This window comes from Sciurus carolinensis, chromosome 4 (assembly GCF_902686445.1).
Source record: "Sciurus carolinensis chromosome 4, mSciCar1.2, whole genome shotgun sequence".
Taxonomy (NCBI): Eukaryota; Metazoa; Chordata; class Mammalia; order Rodentia; family Sciuridae; genus Sciurus; species Sciurus carolinensis.
In genome coordinates, this window is record NC_062216.1 from 79,737,463 (window position 1) to 79,763,480 (window position 26,018).

Genomic DNA, 26,018 nt, shown 5'->3' on the forward strand with positions numbered 1-26,018 from the left:
GAATACTCAAAAGAATTTCTTCTCAGAAATGGAAAAAAAATTAGTCCTAAACACTTTTCTGTCTGCTCAATAGACTAAGACCAGAATTGAAAGGATTATATTTACCAAGTAACTCTGTTGTATATCAGAATGAAGTTTAATAAGTTGTATAAGATTGCCAAAAAATCCAAAACCCAGTAAGATAACTCACAATGTCTGGCATATAACAAAAAATTACAAGGAATGCAAACAAGCAGGAAAATGTGACCCTGATAATAAGAGGGAAATTCGGCTAGTGATGTAGCTCAGTAGTAGAACATTTGCCTGGCATGAATGTGGCTCTAGCTTCAATCCCCAGCACCACCAAAAAAAGAAAGGAAAAAAAAAAAAAAAAAAAAGGAGGAAGAAGAAAACACAGAAACCAAGAAAAACCATTCCAGAAATACCGCCACTGATAAAATGATTAGATAGGGCACTAGGACTGTTATAACTACAATCCACATGTTCAATAAGTCAGAGGAATGATGGAGATGTAAAGTGCATGTTATAAACATGACAAATGTCAAACTTCTAGAGCTGAAATCTATAATATCTCAGAAGAAAGTACACTGAGGTTGCATTAATGGCAGACTAGACATTACAGAAGAATAGACAAGTAAATTTGAAGACACAGCAAACAAAACAAAGCAGGGGGATGGGGGAAACAAAGAAAGCAACAGTAAATCATAGGACTTCATGAGGTCCTGGGGATTGAACCCAGGGCCTCAGGTAGGCTGGGCAAGTGCTCTACCACTGAGCTGTAACCCAAATCATAGAACTTCTAATGGCCTAACGTGTTTATAAGTAGAGTGAAGAGTTTCCAGAGTTGATGAAAACTAAATCCACAGAACCGAAAAACTCAGCGAATGCCAAGGACAAAAACAAATGTTGAAAACAACACGCAGTTACATAATAAATTGCTCAAAGTCACTGATAAGGAAAAAGATCTTAAAAACAGCCAGAGAAAAAGGTATATTATATACAGAGAAACAAAAATTAAAATGACAGCAAACGTTTGGAAGACTATATGAGAGAACATAGAGTAAACCTCTCTATAAAGTATATGTGTGTGTGTAAACCCTCCTTTAAAATGTAGATTTCTACACCCAGCAAAAAGATGATTTAAAAAATGAAGCCAAGGGGCTGGGTTGTGGCTCGGTGGTGGAACGCTTGCCTAGCATATGTGAGGCATTGGGTTTGATTCTCAGCACCATGTATAAATAAATAAAATAAAGGTCCATTGACAACTACAAAAATATTAAAAAAAAAAAAAAAAAGAAGCCAAGTGCCATGGTGCACAGCTGTAGTCCTATCTACTGGGCAGGCTGAAGCAGAAGGATATAACTTTGAGACCACCGTGGACAACTTAGCAAGACTGCTCCAAAATAAAACATAAAGGGGCTGGGATAAAGCTCAGTGGTAGAGCACCCCTGGTCCAATTCCAAATAGCACCCCCCACTCCAAAGAAAAACTGAAGGTGGAATAAGGACTTTGGAGATGCACAAAACCAAGGAGAATTCCTCTCCTGGAGACCTAGACTAAAATTTAAAAAAGGAATTCCTTCAGGTAGAAGCCAAATTATACCCAAAGGAAATCTGTATCTATGGAAGGGAGACCACTGGAAATGATAAATATGTAAGTGAATATAAAAAACATTTTTTTCTTATTTAAAAACATTATATACTGTTTAAGGAAAAATAAGAAATTGTAGGTTTTATAATATATGTAGAATAAAATGTATGACTGTTGAGAGCAGTGATGGAAGATGGGAGAGCAGTTACTAAGATCAGGGGTCTCTGATGCCCTCATGGCTGTGGCATGCCCAGTTCCTGGGAACGTTTCGGTGCAAGGGCACAGGATGCCCAGCTGCTATAGCAATGCCCTGCATGAGGAGGCTCTGTGCAAGAGCCCCATCAGTTCTAACCTTGATCTCAGGGACACAGTTCCTGGAAGAAAGGAATTCTTATGCTAGACAACCACAATGTTTCACCACCTCTGCTTCTCCAGTTTCCTGCCCTACAGTAACTTAAAAACAATGGACTTTCTTGAGAGCTACACAAAGCTCCTTACTACGGATTGCAACTGTGGAAAAGCCACATAGGATGTCCTAGTTTCTATAATTTTCCTAAATACAAAGAATAATTGTTGCATAGTCTTCAACCTGATAATGAAACATATATAAATAAAGATTGCTGGCGTAACTCTTTAGATTTGCATCTCCATCAGAGAGAAGGTTCCACCTGATCCCAGTTTAATCTTCAAGATCTGTGTCTGTGAATCAATATTTTCCAATCCCCCTTTGCCCCTTGCCAGACCTGAGAGTTTGGTTGCGCTGGTCTCGATATATGTGAATACTACAACAACTTAGGAGGCTGAGGCAAGAGGATAGCAAATTCAAGCCCAGTGTGGGCAACTTAGACCCTGTCTCAAAATAAAATACAAAGGTCTGGAGATGTGGCTCAGAGGTGAAGTGCCCTGGTGCAGCCCCAAGTACCAAAAGAAAAGAAGAAAAAAGAAAAGTGCAATATACCAGAATTTGTAACAGGCACTTAACTAGTACTTTAGTAGAGGGAAACTGAACAGCTATATCAGGAAAGAAAAGTCATTCTTTAATGACTTAAGCTTATTATTTATTTATTTAATTTATTTTGGTACCAGGGATTGAACTCAGGGCACTTAACCACTAAAGCCACATCCCCAGTCCCTTATTTTGTATTTTATTTAGAGATAGGGTCTCACTTGAGTTGCTTAGAGCCTAAATTGCTGAGGTTGGCTGGCTTTGGACTCTTGATCCTCCTGCCTCAGTCTCCTGAGTCTCTGGGAGTGCAGGCATGCACCACTGTGCAGGACTTAAGCTTGCAATTTAAACTACAAAAAGCACAAAAAAGATATGAGAAAGAAAGTTAAAAGGGGGAATCAAAATAGACTGCAGACTATGAAAAAATCAATGAACTAAAAGCTGGTTTGTTAGTAGATCAATAAAACCTTCAACCTGACTGACGGATGCAAGGGAAGGTGGCCCAAATTAAAGTAGCATCTCTAGGTTCTACAGATAAAGGATAAGAGACCATGATAAATATCTTCATGCAAAAATGCAACAACAGATGAAATGGGACACATTTTTGCAAGACAGAAACTAGCAAAGTTTGCTCAAGGAAAACAGAAAGGGGAGCCAGATATGGTGGCACATGCCCCCCCAACCCCCCATTCTATGGGAGGTAGAAGAATCCCAAGTTGAAGGCCAGCCTGGAGGTAGAAGAATCCCAAGTTCAAGGCCAGTTAGCAAGATCTTGTCTCAAAATAAAAAAAGGGCTGGGTGTGTAGCTCAATGGTAGAGCATCCCTGGGTTCAATTCCCAGTGTTTAAAAAAGAAAAATAAATAGAATGGGGCTGGGGAAATAGCTCAGAGGTGGAGTGCTTGCCGAGCATATGTGAAGTCCTGGATTTGATCCCTAACACAAGAAAGGAAGGAGAGAAGGGAGGGAAAGAAATGTTATAATAGTTTGGAAGATTCTTAAAAAGTTGAGCATAAAATAAACATCTACCATGTTACTCCTCTATTCACTGCCAGGAAGTCATTCAAAGAAAAGGAACATAAAGTGAAATTTGTACTATATATAGTAGCTTTATTTGTTAAAGTCCAAACAGAAAACAATCCAAATGTCCATTATCACAATAATGGACAAGTAAATTATGGCATACCCATACAATGGAATATCATCCAATGGTAAAACAAATGACTACTACTGTGTGCTGCAACACAGATAAATCTCAAATTACACAAAATGAAGGATACTAAACAGAAAGCATGCATGATGTACATTTATTTCTATAAAATTCTAGAAATGTAGACAATGACAGAAAATAGATCATTGTTGCCTAGGGACAGGAAGGAATGGGAAGAGGGGATTTAAGAGTCATGAGTATTCTGGAGTGATAGAACTGCTCATTATCTTGATTATTTTATTGTTTTATGGATGTATATGAACATTACAAAACTTATCACTGTATATTGTATGTCAATTATAGGTCATTAAAGCTGTTATAAATTTTCCAAATTAAAAGTGAAGTGAAAACATTTGCAGACAAATTTCTCATGAGTAGATCAATAACAGAAGATGTATCAAAGGAAATTTTTAGCCTGAAGGAAAATTATACAGATGGAAGAGCACCAAAAAATAAGTATTTGGGTAAATAAAAATATTTTTCTCACATTTAAATTCTTTAAAAGATAACTGAACATTTAAAAAGCATAAATAACAACTCTGATATTTACAGCACGTGAAGCACAATGTATGACAATTGGGAAAAAGAAAGAGAGAGAGAGAGAGAGAGAGAGAGAGAGAGAAAGAAAGAAAAAAAGAAAGAAAGAAAGAAAGAAAGAAAGAAAGAAAGAAAGAAAGAAAGAAAGAAAGAGAAAGAAAGAAAAGGAAAAGGAAGGGAAGGAAGGGAGAAAGAAAGAAAGAAAGAAAAGAGAGAGAAAGAGAAGAAAGAGAAAGAAGAAAGAAAGAAAGAAAGAAAGAAAAGAAAGAAAGAAAAAGAAAGAAAAGGAAAAGGAAGGGAAGGAAGGGAAGGAAGGGAGAAAGAAAGAAAGAGAGAAAGAAAGAAGAAAGAAAGAAAGAAAGAAAAGAACGAACGAACGAACGAACGAACGAACGAGCATTCTGGTAAGACAGTGAAGTAGGAAGCACCAAAAATCTGTAACCCACCTAGACAACACTGGCACAATCTGCCTGGTGTAACTATATTGGAACTCTGGACTTGCAACATCCAGGGGAAGCTTCCATAGGCAAACTGCAGCTCATTGTCATTTCAGCTCTGAATACACTGACATCTATCCATCTCCCAACCCAGGTCCACGGCAAGGAATACACACCCCTTTCTGGAACAATCTGCACATAGCTTGGGGTAACCAAGAGGGAAACAAAAGGATCCCATCCTCCAATTATCAGGGATCTGTGCTGCGACTGCTAAGAGTGCTCTGATCACAGAGGTGCAAAGAGGGTAGTCACTGTCTTTGCTCCCTGCACCCAGTTTGGTTACAAGCCCCTCTGCCTCTGGTTGAAGTGATTTTTCATGAATTGAACTGGCCGGTACCCTCTTTTTTTCCCCCCATCATTTCTCTCCTTTTCCCCGTAGGAAACCAAAGAATAAGACTGGGACATTCAAAGACAAATGCAGACACAGAGAAGATTAAAAAAAAAAAAAAGTGACCTTGCATATCCACAGAAAGGCACAGATTCAAAAGATCCAAGAAGGGCTGGGATTGTGGCTCAGTGGTAGCCTAGCACGTGTGAGGCACTGGGTTCGATTCTCAGCACCACATAAAAATAAATAAAATAAAGGTATTGTGCCCATCTACCACTGGGGTGGGGTGGGGAAGTATCCAAGAAGATCTTAAGTTTATACTTCAGGCTGATCCACAGCAGAGGCAGCCTACAATAAAAAGGAAAACAAACAAAAACAAAATAAAAAACCATCAAACACTGAGGGAGAGGGACAATCTAATTTCCAGAAACACCACATTATTAAATTCAGACATCTAGTTTTTAGCAACAAAATTGCTAGACATAAGAAGAAAAGAGGAAAGTATGACTCAAAAGGAAAAAACAGATCTGATGGAGAATGTACTTATCATGTACAAGGCCCTGGGTTAAATCTGCAGCACCGAGGGGAAAAAAGGAAGAAAAAAAATTCAACAGAAACTGATCACGATAAAAATCTGATGCAGGTCTACTAGATAGACTTCAAACTACAATCTTAAAGATGTTCAAAGAACTAAAGACAGACATAGAGAAGGTCAAGAATATGAAGTATGATCAAAACAGAAATATCAATAAGAGACCGTCAACCTAAAAAAGACAAAAAGAAATTCTAAAGGTGACAAGCACAATACTGAGAAGAAAAATTCACTAGATGAATTTAAAGGCAGATTCGAGCAGGCAAAAGAAAGATCAGTGAATTTAATAATAGGACAAGGGAAATTACTGAGTCTTAGAAGCAAAAGAAAAAGGACTGAAGAAAAGTGAACAGAGCCTAAGGGCTATGCGAGACACATCAGTGGACCAACATGCTCACTGGGACTGACTACCATAAGGGGAAGAAAGAAATGGGCAAAGAGAACACTGGAAGAAATAATGAGTTGAAAACTTCCCAGATTTGATGAAAGATATGAATATAAACATCCAAGAAGCTCAATCTAATTGGGCCCAGTGGCACACGTCTGTAATCCCAGCAGCTCAAGGAGGCTGAGGCAGGAGGATGGCAAGTTCAAAGCCACCCTCAGCAACTTAGTGAGGACCTAACCAAATCCGCAAGACCCTGTCTCAAAATACAAAAAAGGACTGAGGATATGGCTCAGTGATTAAGCACTCTTGGGTTCAACCCCCTGTACCAAAACAAGAAAAAGAAAAAAACTCCTCAACATCAAGTAAGATGAACTGAAAGACTCCTACACATAATAAAAATTTCAGACAGAGAATCTTGAAAGTAACAAGAGAGAATGGCTCATCACATAGAAGGGACCCTCAGTCAGACCATCAGCAGGTTTCTCAGAAAATTTGGAGGCCAGGAAGAAAGAGGGCCAATATATTCAAAGTTCTACAATTTAAGAATCCTGTTAATCCAGAGTCCTATATTCAGCAACACTGTCTTTCAAAAATGACAAGGAAATTAATTCCTAGATAAAAGCCAGAGGAGTTTGTTACCACTAGACCATTCTGTTAAAAATGCTAAAAGGAGACCTATGGAGGGTAAAATAAAAGGACACTAGACAGTAACCTGAAACCCTAACAAGAAATAAAAGAACTCCCAAAGGAGCAGGTTTTTGGTATGTCATTGAAGTTGAGCTTCTATAAATAAAAATTAGAGTGTTATAACTTTGGGATATAAAATGTAAAGTCCAGGGTAGCCATGGAGGTTACAAAGAAAAATGGCTACAGAATATACATAAAAGGAAATGAGATTTCCTTTTTCGCTACAAAAAAATCAACACAAAAGACAGTAACACAAGAAACAAGGGTGGGGAGAAGCTACAGGCATATCACAAATCGCAAATGACAGATTCAAGTCCTTTTTTATTAGTAATTATTTTAAATGTAAATGTATTACATTCTCTGTGTTAATCAGTTCTTCATCTCTGTGACCAAAACACTTGAGAAGAGCAAGCAAGAGGAGGAAAAGCTTATTTTGGGTCACAGTTTCAGAGATTTAGGCCATGGTCAGCCAACACCACTTCTTCAGGCCAGAGGTGAGGCAGAACATCATGGCGGAAGGGTATGGCAGAGGAAAGCTCCACAGTTCATGGCAGCCAAGAAGCAGAGAGAGAGATGGGGACCAGGAAAAAGACAAACCCTTCCAGGGCACTCCCCCAGTGACCTACTTCCTCCAACTAGAGTCCAGCTCCCAGAAGTCCATTCAGTTTTCTACCAACAAAGTCAGAGTCCTCATGATCCAAGCATTGCCTCAAAGCTCCCCCTCTGAACCTTGCTGCACTGGGGAGCACCTTTAAACACAGGAGCTTTATGGAAGACATTCCAGATCCAACCATAACGATGTCCACAGACACTGACTGGAAGGACAGATTAAAAAATATGATCCAACTATATGCTGTCTATAACAGACTCACTTTAAATTCAAAGACACAGACTGAAATTGAAAGGATAGAAAAGGCATTTCATGTAAATCATAACCAAAAAAAAACATGGGTGTCTATACTAATAGCAGACAAACTAGACTTTGAAAAATGTTTCAAGAGGCAAAGGACAGTTCAATACAGCAAAAAGATATATAAATTTTTGTTATTGTTATTTGGGATCAAACCCAGAGCTCATGCATGTTAGCCAAGTGCTCTACCGCTGAGCTACATTCCCAACCCTTTTTGTGTTTTGTCTTGAGACAAGGTCTTGCTGAATTGCAGAGGCTGGCCTTGAACTTGTAGACCACCTGCTTCAGCCTCCTGAGTACCTGGGATTACAGGTCAAGATATACCAATTTCAAACATTTATATTTAACAGATCATCAACATATATGAAGTAAAAACTGATAGAACCGAAGGGATAAATAGTTCTAAAATAATAGCTGGAGACTTCAATATACTACTCTCAATAATAAATAGAACAATCAGATAGAAAATAAGGAAATAAAGGACCTAATGTAATAAACTATATCTAATGGATACATATAGCACACTCTACCCAAAAACAGATGGTTGCTGTGGAAAAAAGTACAGTGATTCCACAAAAAATTAAAAAAGAGTTACTACACGATATAGCAATCACATTTCTGGGTGTAATTCCCACAAGAATAGAAAGCAGGAACTTGAACAAATATTTGTACATCCATACTCAGGGCAGCATTATTCCACAATACCTAAAACACAGAAGCAACCTAGTTGTCCATCCATGGATGAATGAACAAAATGTGGTGTATATATATGTACAGTGAATTATTATTTGGCCTTAAAAAGGAGATTCTAACATAATTCTATGACATGTATGAATCTTGAGAACACTGTACTAAGTGAAATGATGTGCTCTTCTTGTTACAGGTCCAGAAGCAACAGGGACCAACTGATCATGGACTGAAACCTCCAGAACTGCAAGCCAAAATAAAACTTTTCTCTTATAAGTTGATTATCTCAGGGACTTTGTTATAATAACAGAAAGTTAACAGTCTAATCATTAGGGAATTAAATTTTAAAAAAACATACAGTGCAGAAATGCTCAGTTTATAAATTAAACATACTTTTGGGGCAAGGCTCTTTGTTTTTGCAGTGCTAGAGGTCAAACCCTGAATCGTGCATGTGCCAGGCAAGTGTTCTAACACTGAGCTACATCCCCAGCCCAATTAAGCACACTTTTATGTGAGTCATGATTCAAAGAAGAAAACAAGCAAAATCAGAAAATCTTGGAACTGAATTATAATGAAAATATCAACATTTGTGGGGTATAGTTAAAGCAAGTTGGGAAGAAAATGTTTATCTTTAAGTGTTTACATCAGAAAAGAGAGGTCTAAAATCAGGGACTTCAGCTTCCATCTTAAGAAGTTAGCAAATTTAACTCAATATAAGTAAAAGGAAGGAAATGAGTAGAAATCACTGAAGTAGAAAGTGAACATGTGAGAGAGGAAAAGCAACCACTATGAGCCGATTTCCTAAAAAGCTCAATACTACTAATTTTCCTGTAGTTTGACTAATCCAGATAAAGAAGAAGTAGGAAAGAATCTTTTCTCTCTACTTCTCCTAGGTTCATGACCAAAGTCTCTATAATAAAAGGCAGATTAATAAGAGAACACCACCAAATGTATGTAGTATGTCTCACATGACACAGAAGTTATCATAAAGAAAATGAAGACCCAAAGAAACAGGAGTAGATAGTTGTGGAAAAACATGACAGCACAAATGACATGATCTAACAGTAGTAAAATGGAGAAAGTTAGCAAGTCCTGTTTGTTTAGATTTTTTTGAGACCCTTTGTCTTCAAAGATAAGAATATTCCTTTCCTCTGGTTAGAGGGAGGGACCTGCCTCAGGGAAGATTAGAAAATACTTACAGGATTTTTTTCCTTCCCTTGCTTCAGGGAAGACAGATGAGGGAGTTAGAGAGACCATTCTTGAATAGAGAGACTATTCTTTGAATTCCTTCAGCTTAAAATATTCAGTATGCAAAGGTGCCATATTTTGGGGTTAATGTGTTCTAAGCCCCAAAGATGACACAATTACCAACATCAGAAATGAAAACTAACATTAAAAGGATAAGGGATACACTTTATGTCAAAAATCCATAACTTAGATGAAATGGACAAATTCTTTGAGACACAAGTTACTAAAATAGACACAGAATAGAATATATAAATAGTCCTGTATCTAGTGAAGAAACTGTTATTAAAGCTCTCAAGGTAATCACTTTCATCTGCAATAGAGCCTGTGATGTAAGGTGGGCACTGGGTTGTCTGCCTTTTGAAGGGTGTCAATTCCTTTGGAAAGCAGAGCCAGGGGGTGGGAAGGAGGCATCCAATAGGCATCTACATGGAATAGAATACCACACAGGTATCTGGGCTCCAGCAGATCTACTTTATACCTGCTCTTTGAATGCTTCATGTGAAAGTCCCTCTCTAAACCAGGTGGTAGAATTGACTGACCAAAGAATTGGGCTCAGGCAACTCTACATTAGAGACTAAGACCAAGAAATAAATACCAAGAGAATGAATTCAGGTATGTCTTGACAACTGATTAGAATCTAACAGTAGAATCTAGATCTCAGTCCATGTGCCCACTGCCAACCTGTTTTTGACTCAAATATTGCATTAGAGTTATTCATACTCAAACTGGACTTTTTCTGTCAAGTTTGGTCATTTATCAATTGATTGATTACCTTGATGGTGGTAGTAAAGGAAGACAGTAGTGCCTCATGCATAGTAAATGCAGGTAAAAAGTTAAAAAAATTATTTTATTTAAGCCTCTTTGTTGGGGAAAATTGATTTTCTATTGTGGTTAATCTTAATTTGCAAATGCAAATCTCAAGTAGAAAATCTTCCATGTAGGGGAAAGGGACTGTGCAGAATGCATAATGGTATAAATGACCAGAGATCTGACCACCTTGTCATCTGGATTAAATTTACAGAAACAAGACAACCATATTCAAAGCCAAGAGAATAAAAAGGATTGTGTAAACTTTGCTGAAAACCTATGTGGGGAAAGGACACAAAACACATTTCAGGATTTTCCCCATTCTTGAGACCATCTTTAATTTAGGCAAATCAACCAGAGTTCTGCCTATCCTTTCTTTGATTTAACTTGGAATGGCATGATTTATATAGCTTTTCCCTTCAGGGGAAAGAACAGGAGTCAGCAAACACCAGGGTGTTTGAACAATTACACTAGATCATACTAGATCTTGGTTTCCATTTAATACTTTTGACATCTGAGGTCTACTACTACAAATAAAACAAGTGGCTTTTCTCCCTGGCTCTCAAACCAGTATACTTAAGACTCAAGCTGGAACCCAGTAGGTTCAGGTTCTCATTGGCTTACCACAACCCACCCTTAAGGAAAAAGTGTTCTATATCACATTGGGCTCTAAACCAGGACAAGTAATGGTCATTCATTTTATAAGCAGATTTAGGGGAATGGAAGGGGACTACTCAGAGTCCACATCAAGACTCCTTCCAGTTCAGTGAAGAGCAGTCCTGAAGCACAGCTTTTTTTCCTTCTCTGTTCCCACTCACAGGTACTGTCAGCACTGAGGCAACAGCCCTTCTCAAGTCTGTCTCTTCTAGGGCTCTATTGCCCTAGAAGAAATACAGCCAATATAGCTGGGTTGTGTTTGAAACACAGGAGTCTTATTGATATCACAGCAAAGCACACTATCTACTGTTATAATTTCTTGATGAGAAGAAATGACACTTGTTTTTCCACCGTTTTATTATAAAAATCAACATTTCATTTGTTACAATTCAGCTTATTGTAATAATCAAAAAGGGAATTTATACAAGGTAGTTTTATACAGTTTATAATTAAAGCACTTATTTTACAAAAGGGGGAAGAGAATAAGTGGACAAGGGCTGACCAAATGTTGGCCATTATAATATAAATACATCCTTGCAAAGCACCATCGTACCAAAGTCGATGAACATAGAAACACCAGTTGACTTTAAGACAATGACAAAGATTAAAGCTTAAGAAAAAATTTTAAAACATAAAGGATAAACATCTGAAAGCAGCACCAGATCCTTCACTTGCAAGTAAGGCCAGTCCAGTTTAAGCTTCATGGTATCCTCTTTCCTCTTCTTAAATTTCCATCACTAACCCAGATAATTAACTTCATGTAACAGTGGAACTAGTAATACTTGCTTTATTTTCTTTTTAGTACCCATATTTAGGCATTAATATACAGATATATATCTACATAGATATATATCTCTATCCCCTGACCTTATATACGATTAAAAAAACAAAAAATCCAAATGGACAGTTAAACAAAAGCATGTTATCTGTAATTCTTTGGTTTTAACCTCTGGACAAACCCTAAGTGACAGTGGGAAGTGTTAACAGTTGGTTTATGTTAGGTCCACATTTCACTTCTGAGTACAAGCAATCACTTAGTTTGTAGATTAAAAATGACTTGTGGGAAAAACAGTGAAGTTAACCTCAGTAATTTGCTTCTAAGTCATTAAGATAAACCTAAGTATCTACCTTCCCTTCCACTCAGGTACAGGATTATTCTAATAACATGTGGAAACATCAGGTCAAAGAGAAACATCCTCACAATATGGATTCACAATGTTCATAATTTTTTTTAAATTAAAAATGTTCACTTTTTTGCCTGAGGCCCAAAGTTCTTTACTCTAAAACTCCAAAAGAAGCCAAATTTTGAGACTATTATGAAACTGTGCCATACCAGATGTCAATAACCACACATATGCTACCAGTACTTTCTAAAATTATGTTATTTCTCGTGGCCTATTTTATTAAGCTTGGGATGAGGAAAGGAACAACAAAATTAAATTTCTTGAGTTTAAGAATTCTGCATAGTAAGTTTTAAACAATACTTGATTATGAACTTCTTTAGGACCTAGTCCATGTCTACATTTAGTGTACAAATGTATCATTTGTGAATTCTGAAATACATGTCAGTCAACTGATACTTTCACACCCATATCAATACTTCAAACTATGGATTTCTTACATTTACTAAAAGCATGACATATTTGGGAATGTGAGAAGTCCACAATTTTTGTTTCAGGATCTTGCAAAGTTTCCCCTCCAAGAAACAAAAAGATTTAAAAAACTACATTTGTAGGAATCTAATCTAAGCAAGGTCTACATAGGAAAACAGCAGCAGCCCACCCACCTTCTGAGAACCAGGCTAGCTTTTGGCAAGCCTCTCCAGTTTCTATTATGATCACTGGTATCAGGGCACACAACCAAAAGGATCTCATTAAAGGCAAGGTAAGTCATAGCTACTAACTACTTGACACGTCTTGGAAGTGATCTTTTACTAATGGGCCTTTACAGCAAAACAAAAGATGTTTCCCCCAAGGTCACTGCTACCTGAGAGATAGTGGCTATCCTTACAACTTAAGTATGGAATGAGTTGCCCTGTACAAATTATTGACTTAAAGATATTTTAAAATAACAAATATGACCCTGGACCATCTTAAAATTCTATTGCTCAAAGCCCCCTCCTCCCAAATTACTGGCTTATTTTAGATGAAAATGTACTTTAAATTCTTATTTCTAATATACTCATAGTCCCTCTAGAACAGCTGTTCTCAAACATTAAAGGATCAGCTATCTTTTGGTGGGACATCACAAAGTGTTTTTACATTGAAATTAAAAAAAAAAAAAAAAATATATATATATATAAATAATATTTTGCTAACTAAACATCTGTGACACACCATGTAGAAGCGTGCCAGCAAGTGCCAAAAGCATAATAAAAATTTCTGGAAGAAAAATCATCACTGACAAATTTCTATCCAATAGCTATGTTTTTTTTTCCCCTGTGAATGTGCCATTCTCTGACTTCAGCAACAAAACTCCTTGAGTCACTGTTCAGAAGACTTAGGGCCTGAAGAAGCTAAGTTCAGAACTTTAGTGGTAAAGACCATTGCAATGTGTAGTACACAAAAAGTCTGCTGTGTGATCATTTTATCAGAAGGATGCATACTTTAAGATATGGGTTCAAAATAAATACATATTTAAGGAATCTAATGAAATTTTATTCATTTTTTGTCTTGAATAATGGATCTAGAAATATACCAAATATCAAATTTAAAACTCCTTTTTTATTTTTTCCTCATTTGTGGTCTCATGTTTATTTTTTCCTCACCTTTTCCAATTAAAGCTCTGTGTTTAACAAGTATAATAAGTATAACTGTCCATGTAAACTGAGAACAAATCATCCCCGAATTTGATAATACTCTCATCACAAAAAGGATTCTCAGAAATACTAAAATCCATTTTAACCACCCAGAAAGAGGATACTGAGATTAAGCTGAACTGCCTTCAAATAATTTCAAACAAATTGGCACACAAATTAGTATTTTGCAAGAAGAGGCCATTGCCATCGCAGTACAAGCACTTGGACTGAGATACAACAAGGCAATATTCTTCTTAGTTCATTATAGTGCAAGTTTCCACATGGGAAGCCCACCAGATAAAGATGCACATTAAAAATGTAAACATATAGAATTCTCAAATTCTAATTGATACCCAGTTACTGCTAACCTTTCCATCTTCATTTAAGCATCAAGGGTCCCTGTGTGTCACAGAACTCATGTTCAACATTTTCATTCTGTCTTAGACTAGGAGCACTTTGTTCCACCAACAGGAAGTTAATGCTTGTCTGACTGAAATGCAAGACACTGATGGATTACCATTTATTTATATGCAAAATCAAACTGCCCCCAACAATCTGAGCAATATTCTGAAAACACATTTTTTTTCCCTCTTTAAATTGTAGTTTAAAATTGCTTGAAAAATTACTTCACACCTGCCAAAATTCTGAATCCTTTCATCTGCTGTATTCTCCTGGGTCTTGAAACCCAGAGGAGCCTCACCAAGACTGAATTTTAAAATCACTCAATGACTAACTGACCCAACACTTGGTAGTATAAAAGTATACTATTTTAAAAACACATTCAATTTTAGCAGAGAAGTGCTAGACACATGTAAAAAAGCAGGAAACTAATTTCTGGCAAGGTGGCAGAGCAGTGCTAGAAATCAATCATTCCACAGGTCAGCCCCTGTACCACACATGACAGCAGGTCAGGCAGGGTACATGAGAGACTTCCAACATTCCCCTCCACCCAAGTTCTGACAGCTGAGAAATTTATAATTTGTCTTCTCAATTCAACCCCATTGTTAAATTTGTTAAGTTATCTCAATTCATAATGGGATAAGACAGAACACATATAAAAATATATGAGGTGATTATAAGAATTATTTGTGGATAATCAAAACAACCTACCATTCACAGTGGGTAACAGGAAGATATTAAACTCATGTCACACATTAGAAGAGGTATGTATGTAGACAGCATTCTGAGAAAAACTGGTCTAAAGAACATGAAAATGTCACAAATAGTTAATATAGGGATAAACTAACAACAAAAAAAATTTTTAAATATTGCTTATAACCAGAACATATTTAAATGCTTTACTCAAAAAATATATATATAAGTGATTTTCATATTGTCATATGCTGAAAGTACTGCAAGGATATATGATTAATTTACAACAAAAACATAATGGTTAGATTTGTAATTTTTAAAACCTGTTTATATGTGTTGTAAAAAGACATTTTAATGAGCACTAAAACAATCTTGGAAGTAAAGAAGATCATTAATATGGCTAAATTTTGATCATTTATGCAAAAACAGCAGTCAAATTGAAGATCTGAGTCTATTGGGGAATGGAGCCAGTAGAAACATTAAAGTCAAAACCTAATTTAGAAAGTATCATTTAATTGATTCCTCAGGTAAAATGCTTGAATAAACCATGGTCTCTTAGCAGAATGGCCTACAAAGTTGTTGGGGGAGGCAGTAGGGTAAAAACATCTACATAAAACTTTAATTCTTTTAATTTAATTAAAAGAAAACTTTTAATTTATGACAAAGGTGTGGGCTCTAACATAGGGACAGAAGACTTGCACATCCGCAGGCCCACAACATCTTATAGTCCACCAATCTTTCCTACAATTCCACCACTCAGAATGGATTCTTGTAAGTATCTATCTTCCTCACTAAAATGGTTGGATTCCTAAGCGAAAACAAAGTCCTTTGTCTATGCTAGTATTACTTTCTTTTCTTTTCCCTTCTTTCATTATTTAACTTCTTGGCCCTCAAATGTTAGTTAACCTGAAGGCTATTTGGCCACTTCCAAGCATCTATGGTTTGCCGCTCTGAGATGGACTTAATTTCTTCTTTTAAAAAAAAATGTTTTTTTCTTTTTTTTTTTTTTTTTTTTTTGGTATCAATAAAGTCCAGACATTCCTGGCCAGTGATGCCTTTATTATTCCTGTTTCCTTTGTACTCAGTCACTTCACTGGGTTTAAGGCATGCTTTGTGTATTCGGTTTGCAAAAATAAAACTTTTAGTACAAATTTATTTTTATACAAATTTTTATGGCACAAGCAGCAAATCTGCTATTTTAAGAAAATATATAAATATCCTTTTCTTCTGTACAAATATCTCCAGTATTCCCTACCCCCATTTTATAATTTTTACTATACATGGTCTGCCTCATCCTTCTCTAATAGCTCCCTCCCCCCCTCCAGATCTCAACCAGATATGTATTTACATTTTCATGTTGGAGGCAGTCAGAGGAGGAGGGCCCCTCCTCAGGAGGAGTCCGTGCAAGGAGAGGGTGGCGGTGGGTAAAGATGATGGGAATAGCTCCTCTCTGTGTATGGAGAAGGTGGACAGCTTTCATAGTTCTCCTCTGCTGACAAGTACTGGCTTCTGGGTGTGGGAGGTGGGGGCACAGGTTCTGAGTCATAGTTCAAGTCACTGGTGTAGCCCTTAGCTGTTGCCACTGAGGTCATTCTCCGGCTAGGAGCATAGTCACTGTCACAAACATCCGTGCTGCAGGGTGTAGTGGGGGGTGCAAAGTGCCGGTAGCTATATGGCCTGTAGCTGGTACAGGGAGAAAACACAGAGATGCAGAGTTAAGTTTTATAGAAAAACAATTTTATCAGAATTCAGGGACATTAGATATAAACTTCACTTTGAAAATAAAGCAAGAAGCAAATTTCAATGGTGAATAGAAGAGGAAAACAGAACACGTATTTTTGTATTTGCAAATAAAACCTAATTAGAGGTAAGTAAAAATGGATAGAATGGAAAATCAGAGGCAAACTCAACCTAGTTTCTGGATGTGCTTTTATATCTTTTTTTTTTTTTTTTTGGGTGCTGGGGATCGAACCCAGGGACTTGCGCTTACAAGGCAAGCACTCTACTGACTGAGCTATCTTCCCAGCCCCTGCTTTTATATCTTTAAGTTAAACTATCACAAAATAAAAAAGGACTGTTCAAACTTATATTTGGTCTTGAGATGTAGCTCAGTGTAACTCAGATGTGTGCTTAGCATATGCAAGGTCCTGGGTTTGATCCCCATCACCATATTAAAAAAGTAAAAAATAAAAAACCTAAGTTATACTTAATGGTCATGTTTGGAAAATGTGTCTGTTACACATTCTGCGTGTAGCCAATTGCAACAACAGCCTATGAGAAGAATGAGTCTTTACATATTTCACACTACAAATGTTAGCATTCCCTCAACATTCTTTAACTGCTCTATTAGGTACCTGACAAATAAGTTAATGATCCTTGTAATCTTCGTTTCGTTTTTTAAAAGGTGAATATTACACAACCCAGGGTGAATTTGGTAGACAGCCTAAAGGGCATATCTATCCTGTTACTATTACCATTAGCAAAGGGAAACTACTGTAATTTGGGGGAAATAGTTTTAATTCACTATAGATAGGAATACTGTCATAAGAGCAGCTTTAACTGACTTCAAAATGATAAATTTTAAATACTCATAGAGGGCCAGTAAATTTTCTAATATATATTTCAGAGGCTTAATATATTTCTTACACTTCATCTTTTCATAATCCATAGTTGGTAAATCTGTAGCCTGGCTATCTAAGAAAAACACATTGGAAAGAAAGGAACATACTCATTAGGAATTAATCTAAAGTTAGCTGGCCTTTCTGTCTTTCCTACTTCTATATGTAAGTTCTTATATCTTTTCATTCTAAATATGGTAAAGGCTTCCTTATTTCATATTTATTCTAAAGATTTATGTATAAGTTTTCTTACCAAAATGACTACAAGAGAAGGGGCAAGACCAAGAACAACTGAGAATCATTTATAAAATACCTACTGATACTGAGCACAGGAGATAGTATTCCAAGACACAAATAATCTATTGCCACTCTGCCTGGCCTCAAAAGAAACAGTTTCCAGAAGACTGGAAGTTACATGACCTGCTGAGCAAGTTCTTGAAGGCTTCTACTATCAGGGTTGACAGTATGTCATAGTGCTTTTGTTTCTGCACTTTTTGTTTTGGTTCCATCAAACCAGGTGTCGGGCTGGGGATATAGCTCAGTTGATATAGTGCTTGCCTTGCAAGCACAAGGCCCTGGGTTCAAATCCCCAGCACCACAAAAAAAAAAAAAAAAAAAAAAAAAAAAAAAAAAAAAAAAAAAAACCAGGTGTCAAAGACTTGGTGAAATGTCCTGGCTCAGTATTCAAAGGGCAAGGGCCGAATATAATTCTGTTTTTCAAAATTCTTTTAAGTTCTGGTTGAGACAAAAATTTCATCAAATGATAATAGGCTTGACACAGAACAGAAATTGGGCTTAACTTGAAATATGGGAAATGGTTAAATAATAACTATTTTTGATGCAGTTATGTTTACTATCATCAGTGTTTTATTCAATTTGAATTAATTTTTTAAAATAAAATTTTAGTTCTTTCCTTTTGTCTTTCAGTTTTTAGTCTGCAGTCTTCTGCTTTTCTGCTTTTTAGAACAAACTTGTGGCAGGAAGCAACAGTATAATAAACCACAAAAACAATTAGTTTGGTGCCAACTCTATCTAGTCTATCTCAAACAACTTTATATAAACTGAAATATAATTCAAATAAGACTATAAATCGGTTCCATTTTATTTCCGTCCATGTGTAAGGTTATATCAAGTCAATTCAATTTAAATGCTAGGGGACACCTTATCTGAATGATAATGAGCATTTGGAGATGCCCACAGACATAACACTGAGTGTCAAGACAGAAAATAAAAGATACTGACTTTCTGCTGGTCTTCAAGGAAGATGGAAGAATAAGGCAGATAGATACATTGATAGCTGACCTCTTCAATTTGCTCTATAGACTCACAAATTAGCACAAAGGCATAATTTCCCCTGTTGTGGCTTATAAATATACTTCATTTATTTTAGCCAGTCTTAATTTACTACATACAAAAACATGAGAAATCTTTTACTCCTGATTACAGTAACACATGTAAGCAAGAGCTGACCTTGCACTTCTCTTAAAATTCTGTGCTCTTAATACCCCTGCTGTTTAAGAGCTCACACAACTCTTTGAACAGACTTACTCCAATATTTAATCCTTAGAGCATCAAACACACTTAATCTGACTAGTAACTTATTTTGGTATCAATGGCTTTGGGGGCAAACTTTCCTCAGAATACTACCAAAGCCTGGGATTCTACTTCATTACTCTAAAGGCCAGAATCTGTGACACTCTTTTAAACATGTAAAATTCCCAGAAAGAAAAGGAGTGGGGTAAGATGCCTATTCTCCATCTGGTGACCACCAACTGCTCATTTGAGGCTACATCAAATCACAACTAGAACACTTCTTTCTTCTAATAAGTACTTCAACTTACATTAAAGGAGGATGTACATACCTGTATGACCTATGAGTGGAAGGGCTATTTGAAGAATACCCAAATTCCATAGTGTAATGTGATCGCTCTGTGGCAGGGGATGGTGGTGGGTTCAAAATCTAAAAAGAAAAATAATTAAAATATTAAAATAGCCTATTCCAGATAAGAGACTTGGATTTTCTTTCACCTTTTCTATTCCTATTCTTTTTCATTATACTGTACAATCCTTTTCCAAAGAACTGACCTAAAATAGTACTTTATGATTGTGGCTCCCCCTTCCTTAGGACAATTTCATCATCGCTAAACTGTATAAAGTAACGAAAAGAAAATCTGTAATCTCATCGACGCCTTTTCTGAGTGCAGATTGCTCACTGTCAGGCGCCTATCATCTGCCATTTGCCTGCCTCTCGCCTGTCCATCGCCTGCCTTACACCTATCCATCACCCAACGCACGAGGTTCCCCTCCCAATCGTCTGACAACAGTCAGCAAACTGATTGTGGAACGCCAGTGGAGCACCAGTTGCCTGGAAGTTCACTATTACAGTACATGCAGGTTTGATTACACGTGGCTGCCGCCATTTTGAGACAACAGCCAGGCCCCGTAGGACCCCTGGCCAGACTGACTGAGCCCCGACTCCAGGATCCCTCAGCCTGACCGATCACTCCCCGCCTCTGGGGCCCTCACATCGACTGACTGCTCCCTGCTGCCAGGACCCCCAGACCAACTGACTGTGCCCTACCACCGGGACCCCAGACCAACTGATTGCAACCAGCCTCCAGGATCCCACAACCACACCAAACACACCTGACCTCCAGGACCCCTGCCTGACCAACCGCATCCTGCCTCCAGGACCTCCTGCTGACCACAGCCACACCCTGAGCTGCAGCTCCCCATTTGCCAACACATTTTGAAGCCAGAAGCGGCCATCTTGGATAATCCTGGAAGCCTAGTTCTGATCTTTAGGTGGGGCAAAACCCATCCTGAGACGCCTGCTGGAGGCTTGAAGCTCACTGTCAGGTACTTCTCAAGCATCAGGCTACTGAAGTCTGGGAGGTTTCATTATTATATGACTGTTACACTGTAGATTTTCTTTTTTCTCCTTATTGAAAAAACTTAAGTTTTTATTTCTTTACTTTTCTTGCTCTCTTTTCCTTTTGTTTACCTGTTCCCTCAGAGTCTCTTTCTCCCTTTTTTGCATGCTAACATCCAATTTCTTTTGATTACACTCTCACCCTTTCTATTATCTAGAACTTCTGTATATTCTTTTCTTATCCCATTAACAGCCACATTTTACATCTCTCTGCATCCTCTTTGTCCTCCATTTGAAACTACAGATCTTATTGCAAATCTGTTTGTTTTACTGAAGATAATATTTGAACTCGTTCTGTTTATTATGACAATTTTGTTATTGTCCTCATAGGGGCTATTTGGTCTAGGATTGCATAGTGTCTGAATTGGGCACTGCTAATATTGATCTCCCCTTAAAGAAAGGGTTTTGAAAACCTATAGGGCCCACTATAAGCCTACAGAGGGAAATCTGCAATACCCCAGATCTGCACTGCTAGAGGGGAAGAGACATGAACAACATGAAAAAACAAGGGAAGAAAATGATTCTAGATTCTATATTAATAGAATCCAATGACAGTATGTTAGAAGAAATGTCAGAAAAGGACTTCAGATTATACATGATTAAGATGATTCGTGAAGCAAAGGATGAGATAAGAGAGCAAATGCAGGCAATGAATGATAATACTAATAAGCTGAAAGAGCACCTGCAGGAAGCAAAAGATCATTTCAACAGAGATAGAGATTCTCAAAAAAAACCAAACAGAAATCCTTGAAATGAAAGAAACAATAAACCAAATAAAAAACTCAATGGAAAGCAACACCAAAAAACTAGACCACTTGCAAGACAGAACTTCAGACAATGAAGACAAAATATTTAATCTTGAAAATAAAGTTGCCCAAAGAGAAGATGGTAAGAAATCATGAACAGAATCTCCAAGAACTATGGGACATCATGAAAAGACCAAATTTAAGAATTATTGGGATTGAGGAAGGCACAGAGACACAAACCAAAGGAATGAACAACCTATTCAATGAAATAATATCAGAAAATTTCTCAAACCTGAAGAATGAAATGGAAAATCAAATACAAGAGGCTTACAGAACACCAAATGCACAAAATCACAACAGATCCACACCAAAGCACATTATAATGAAAATGCCTAACATTCAAAATAAAGATAGGATTTTGAAGCCCACAAGAGAAAAGCATGAGATTACATATAGGGGGAGACCAATACGGAGAGCAGCCTACTTCTCAACCCAGACTCTAAAAGCTAGAAGGGCCTGGAACAACGTTATTTCAAGCTCTGAAAGAACAAGGTTGCCAACCAAGAATCGTATACCCAGCAAAACTAACCTTCAGATTTGAAGATGAAATAAAATCCTTCCATGATAAACAAAAGTTAAAAGAATTTACAAATAGAAAGTCTGTGCTACAGAATGTTCTCAACAAAATATTCTATGAGGAGGAAATGAAAAACAACAATGGAGGTCAGCAAAGGGAGGAACTATCCTAAAGGAATAGCCAAATAAAGGAGAAACCGAGCCAACTTAAAAACCAAAAATAAGCCAAATGACTGGGAATACAAATCATATCTCAATAATAACCCTGAACGTTAATGGCCTAAACTCCTCAATCAAAAGACAGACTGGCAGAATGGATTAAAAAGAAAGACCCAACAATATGCTGCCTGCAAGAGACTCATCTCATAGAAAAAGATACCCACAGACTAAAGGTGAAAGGATGGGAAAAAACCTACCACGCACATGGACTCAGTAAAAAAGCGGGGGTTTCCATCTTTATATCAGATAAAGTGGACTTCAAGCCAAAGTTAGTCAGAAGGGATAGAGAAGGACATTTCATACTGCTTAAGGGAACCATAAATCAGGAAGACATAACGATAGTAAATATTTATGCCCCAAACAATGGTGCATCCCTGTACATCAAACAAATCCTTCTCAATTTCAGGAATCACATAGACCACAACACAATAATTCTGGGTGACTTTAACGCACCACTGTCACCACTAGATAGATCTTCCAAACAAAAACCAACCAAAGAAACCATAGAACTCAATAACACAATCAATAACCTAGATTTAATAGACATATATAGAATATTCCATCCATCAATGAGCGGATTCACTTTCTTCTCAGCAGCACATGGAACCTTCTCGAAAATAGACCATATGTTATGCCACAAAGCAGCCCTTAGGAAATGCAAAAAAATAGAGCTACTGCCTTGTGTTCCATCAGATCATAATGGACTGAGAATAGAAATCAATGACAAAATAAAAAACAGAAATTACTCCAACACCTGGAGACTAAATAATATGCTACTGAATGAAACATGGATAACACAAAACATCAGGGAGGAGATAAAAAAATTCTTAGAGGTCAATGAGAACAACGATACAACATATCAAAATCTCTGGGACACTATGAAAGCAGTACTAAGAGGAAAATTCATTGCATGGAGCGCATTCCAGAAAAGAATGAAAAGTTAACAAATAAATGACCTAACATTACAGCTCAAAGCCCTAGAAAAAGAACAGAATAACAGCAAAAGTAGTAGAAGACAGGAAATAATTAAACTCAGAGCTGAAATCAATGAAATTGAAACAAAAGAAACAATTCAAAAAATTGACAAAACAAAAAGTTGGTTCTTTGAGAAAGTAAACAAATAGACAAACCCTTAGCCACACTACAAAGAGAAGGAGAGAGAAAAACTCAAATTACTAAAATTCGTGATGAAAAAGGAAATATCACAACAGACACCATTGAGATACAGAACATAATGAGAAGCTACTTTGAAAATCTGTATTCCAACAAAATAGAAACTACCAAAGACATTGACAAATTTCTAGACATATGCTCCTCCCAAACTAAACCAGGAGAACATACACAATTTAAACAGATCAATATCAAGCAATGAAATAGAAGAAGTCATTAAAAATCTACTATCCAAGAAAAGCCCAGGACCAGACAGATTCTCAGCCAAGTTCTACAAGACCTTCAAAGAGGAACTCATTCCAATACTTCTCAAAGTACTCCAGGAAATAGAAAAGGAGGGTGCCCTACCAAATTCATTCTATGAAGCTAATATCACCCTCATACCAAAACCAGGAAAAGACACATCAAGGAAAGAAAATTTTAGACCAATATCCTTGATGAATATAGATGCAAAGATCCTTCACAAAATATTGGCAAACCGTATCCAAAAACGTATTAAGAAAATCGTGCACCACGATCAAGTGGGGTTCATCCCTGGAATGCAAGGATGGTTGAACATCCGTAAATCAATAAACGTAATCCATCATGTCAATAGACTTAAGGATAAGAATCATATGGTTATTTCAATTGATGCAGAAAAAGCATTCGACAAAATACAATACCCCTTTGTGCTCAAAACACTAGAAAAAATAGAGATAGTAGGAACATACCTGAACATTGTAAAGGCTATTTATGCTAAGCCCATGGCCAACATCATTCTTAATTGAGAAAAACTGAAACCATTCCCTTTAAAAACAGGAACAAGACAGGGATGTCCTCTTTCACCACTTGTATTCAACACTGTCCTCGAAATTCTAGCCAGAGCAATTAGGCAAACTAAAGAAATTACAGGGAGATGAATAGGAAAAGAGGAAGTTAAGCTGTCACTATTTGCAGATGACATGATTCTATATTTAGAGGATCCAAAAACCTCCTCCAGAAAACTTCTAGACCTCAGCAATGAATTCAGCAAAATAGCAGGTATAAAATCAACACGCATAAATGTAAAGCATTTTTATACGCAAGCGACGAAACAGCTGAAAGGGAAATGAGGAAAACAACTCCATTTGCAATAGCCTCAAAAAAAAAAAAAAAAACTTGAGCATCAATCTAACCAAAGAGGTAAAAGATCTCTACAATGAAAACTACAAAACATTGAAGAAAGAAATTGAGGAAGACCTTAGAAGATGGAAAGATCTCCCATGTTCTTGGATAGGAAGAATTAATATTGTCAAAATGGCCATACTACCAAAAGTGCTATACAGATTCAATGCAATTCCAATTCAAATCCCAATGATGTACCTTACAGAAATAGAGCAAGCAATCATGAAATTCATCTGGAAGAATAAGAAACCCAGAATAGCTAAAGCAATCCTTAGCAGGAAGAATGAAACAGGGGGTATTGCACTGCCAGAACTTCAACTATACTACAAAGCAATAGTAACAAAAACTGCATGGTATTGGTACCAAAATAGACAGGTAGATCAATGGTACAGAATAGAGGACATGGACACAAATCCAAATAAATACAATTTTCTCATACTAGACAAAGGGGCCAAAAATATGCAATGGAAAAAAGATAGACTCTTCAACAAATGGTGCTGGGAAAACTGGAAATCCATATGCAACAGAATGAAATAAACCCCTATCTCTCACCCTGTACAAAAATCAACTCACAATGGGTCAAGGACCTCGAAATCAGACCAGAGACCCTGCATCTCACAGAAGAAAAAGTAGGTCCAAATCTTCAACTTGTTGGCTTCGGATCAGATTTCCTCAACAGGACTCCCATAGCACAAGAAATAAAAGCAAGAATCAATAACTGGGATAGATTCAAACTAAAAAGCTTTCTCTCAGCAAAGGAAACTATCAGCAATGCAAAGAGAGAGCCTACAGTGTGGGAGAATATCTTTGCCACTCATACTTCAGATACAGCACTAATTTCCAGAATATATAAAGAACTCAAAAAACTCTACACCAAGAATACAAATAACCCAATCAACAAATGGGCTAAGGATATGAACAGATGCTTCACAGAAGAAGATCTACAAGCAATCAACAAACATATGAAAAAATGTTCACCATCTTTAGTAATAAGAGAAATACAAATCAAAACTACACTAAGATTCCATCTCACCCCAATTAGAATGGCGATTATCAAGAATACAAGCAACAATAGGTGTTAGAGAGGATGTGAGGAAAAAGGTACACTCATACATTGCTGGTGGGGATGCAAATTAGTGCAGCCATTCTGGAAAGCAGTGTGGAGATTCCTTAGAAAACTTGGAATGAAACCACCATTTGACCCAGCTATCCCACTCCTCGGCCTACACCCAAAGGACTTAAAATCAGCATACTACAGAGATACAGCCACAACAATGTTCATAGCTGCTCAATTCACAATAGCCAGACTGTGGAACCAACCTAGATGTCCTTCAATTGATGAATGGATAAAGAAACTGTGATATATATATATACACACACACACACAATGGAATATTACTCAGCTATAAAGAATAATAAAATTATGGCATTTGCAGGCAAATGGATGAAATTGGAGAATATCATGCTAAGTGAGATAAACCAATCTCAAAAATCCAAAAGGCGAATGATCTCACTGATAAGTGGATGATGACACACAATGAAGGGTGGGAGGGGGGGCAAGAATGGAGGAAGGAGGGGTGGGGGGGAAGGAAACAATAACAGAATGAATCAAACATCATTACCCTATGTAAATGTATGATTAT

At 37.1% G+C, this 26,018-nt stretch overlaps 1 protein-coding gene across 1 annotated transcript in view; it reads right to left on the reverse strand.

Moving 5' to 3' along the window:
• Positions 1–15,932: 15,932 nt before the first annotated feature.
• Lrp6 (LDL receptor related protein 6) overlaps positions 15,933–26,018 on the reverse strand; it is a 170,906-nt gene continuing 160,820 nt past the window's right edge. The window contains 2 exon segments of the mRNA XM_047549455.1: positions 15,933–16,654; positions 19,452–19,549. Of these exon segments, the coding sequence (XP_047405411.1) occupies positions 16,360–16,654; positions 19,452–19,549 (393 nt within the window). The 3' untranslated portion in view covers positions 15,933–16,359.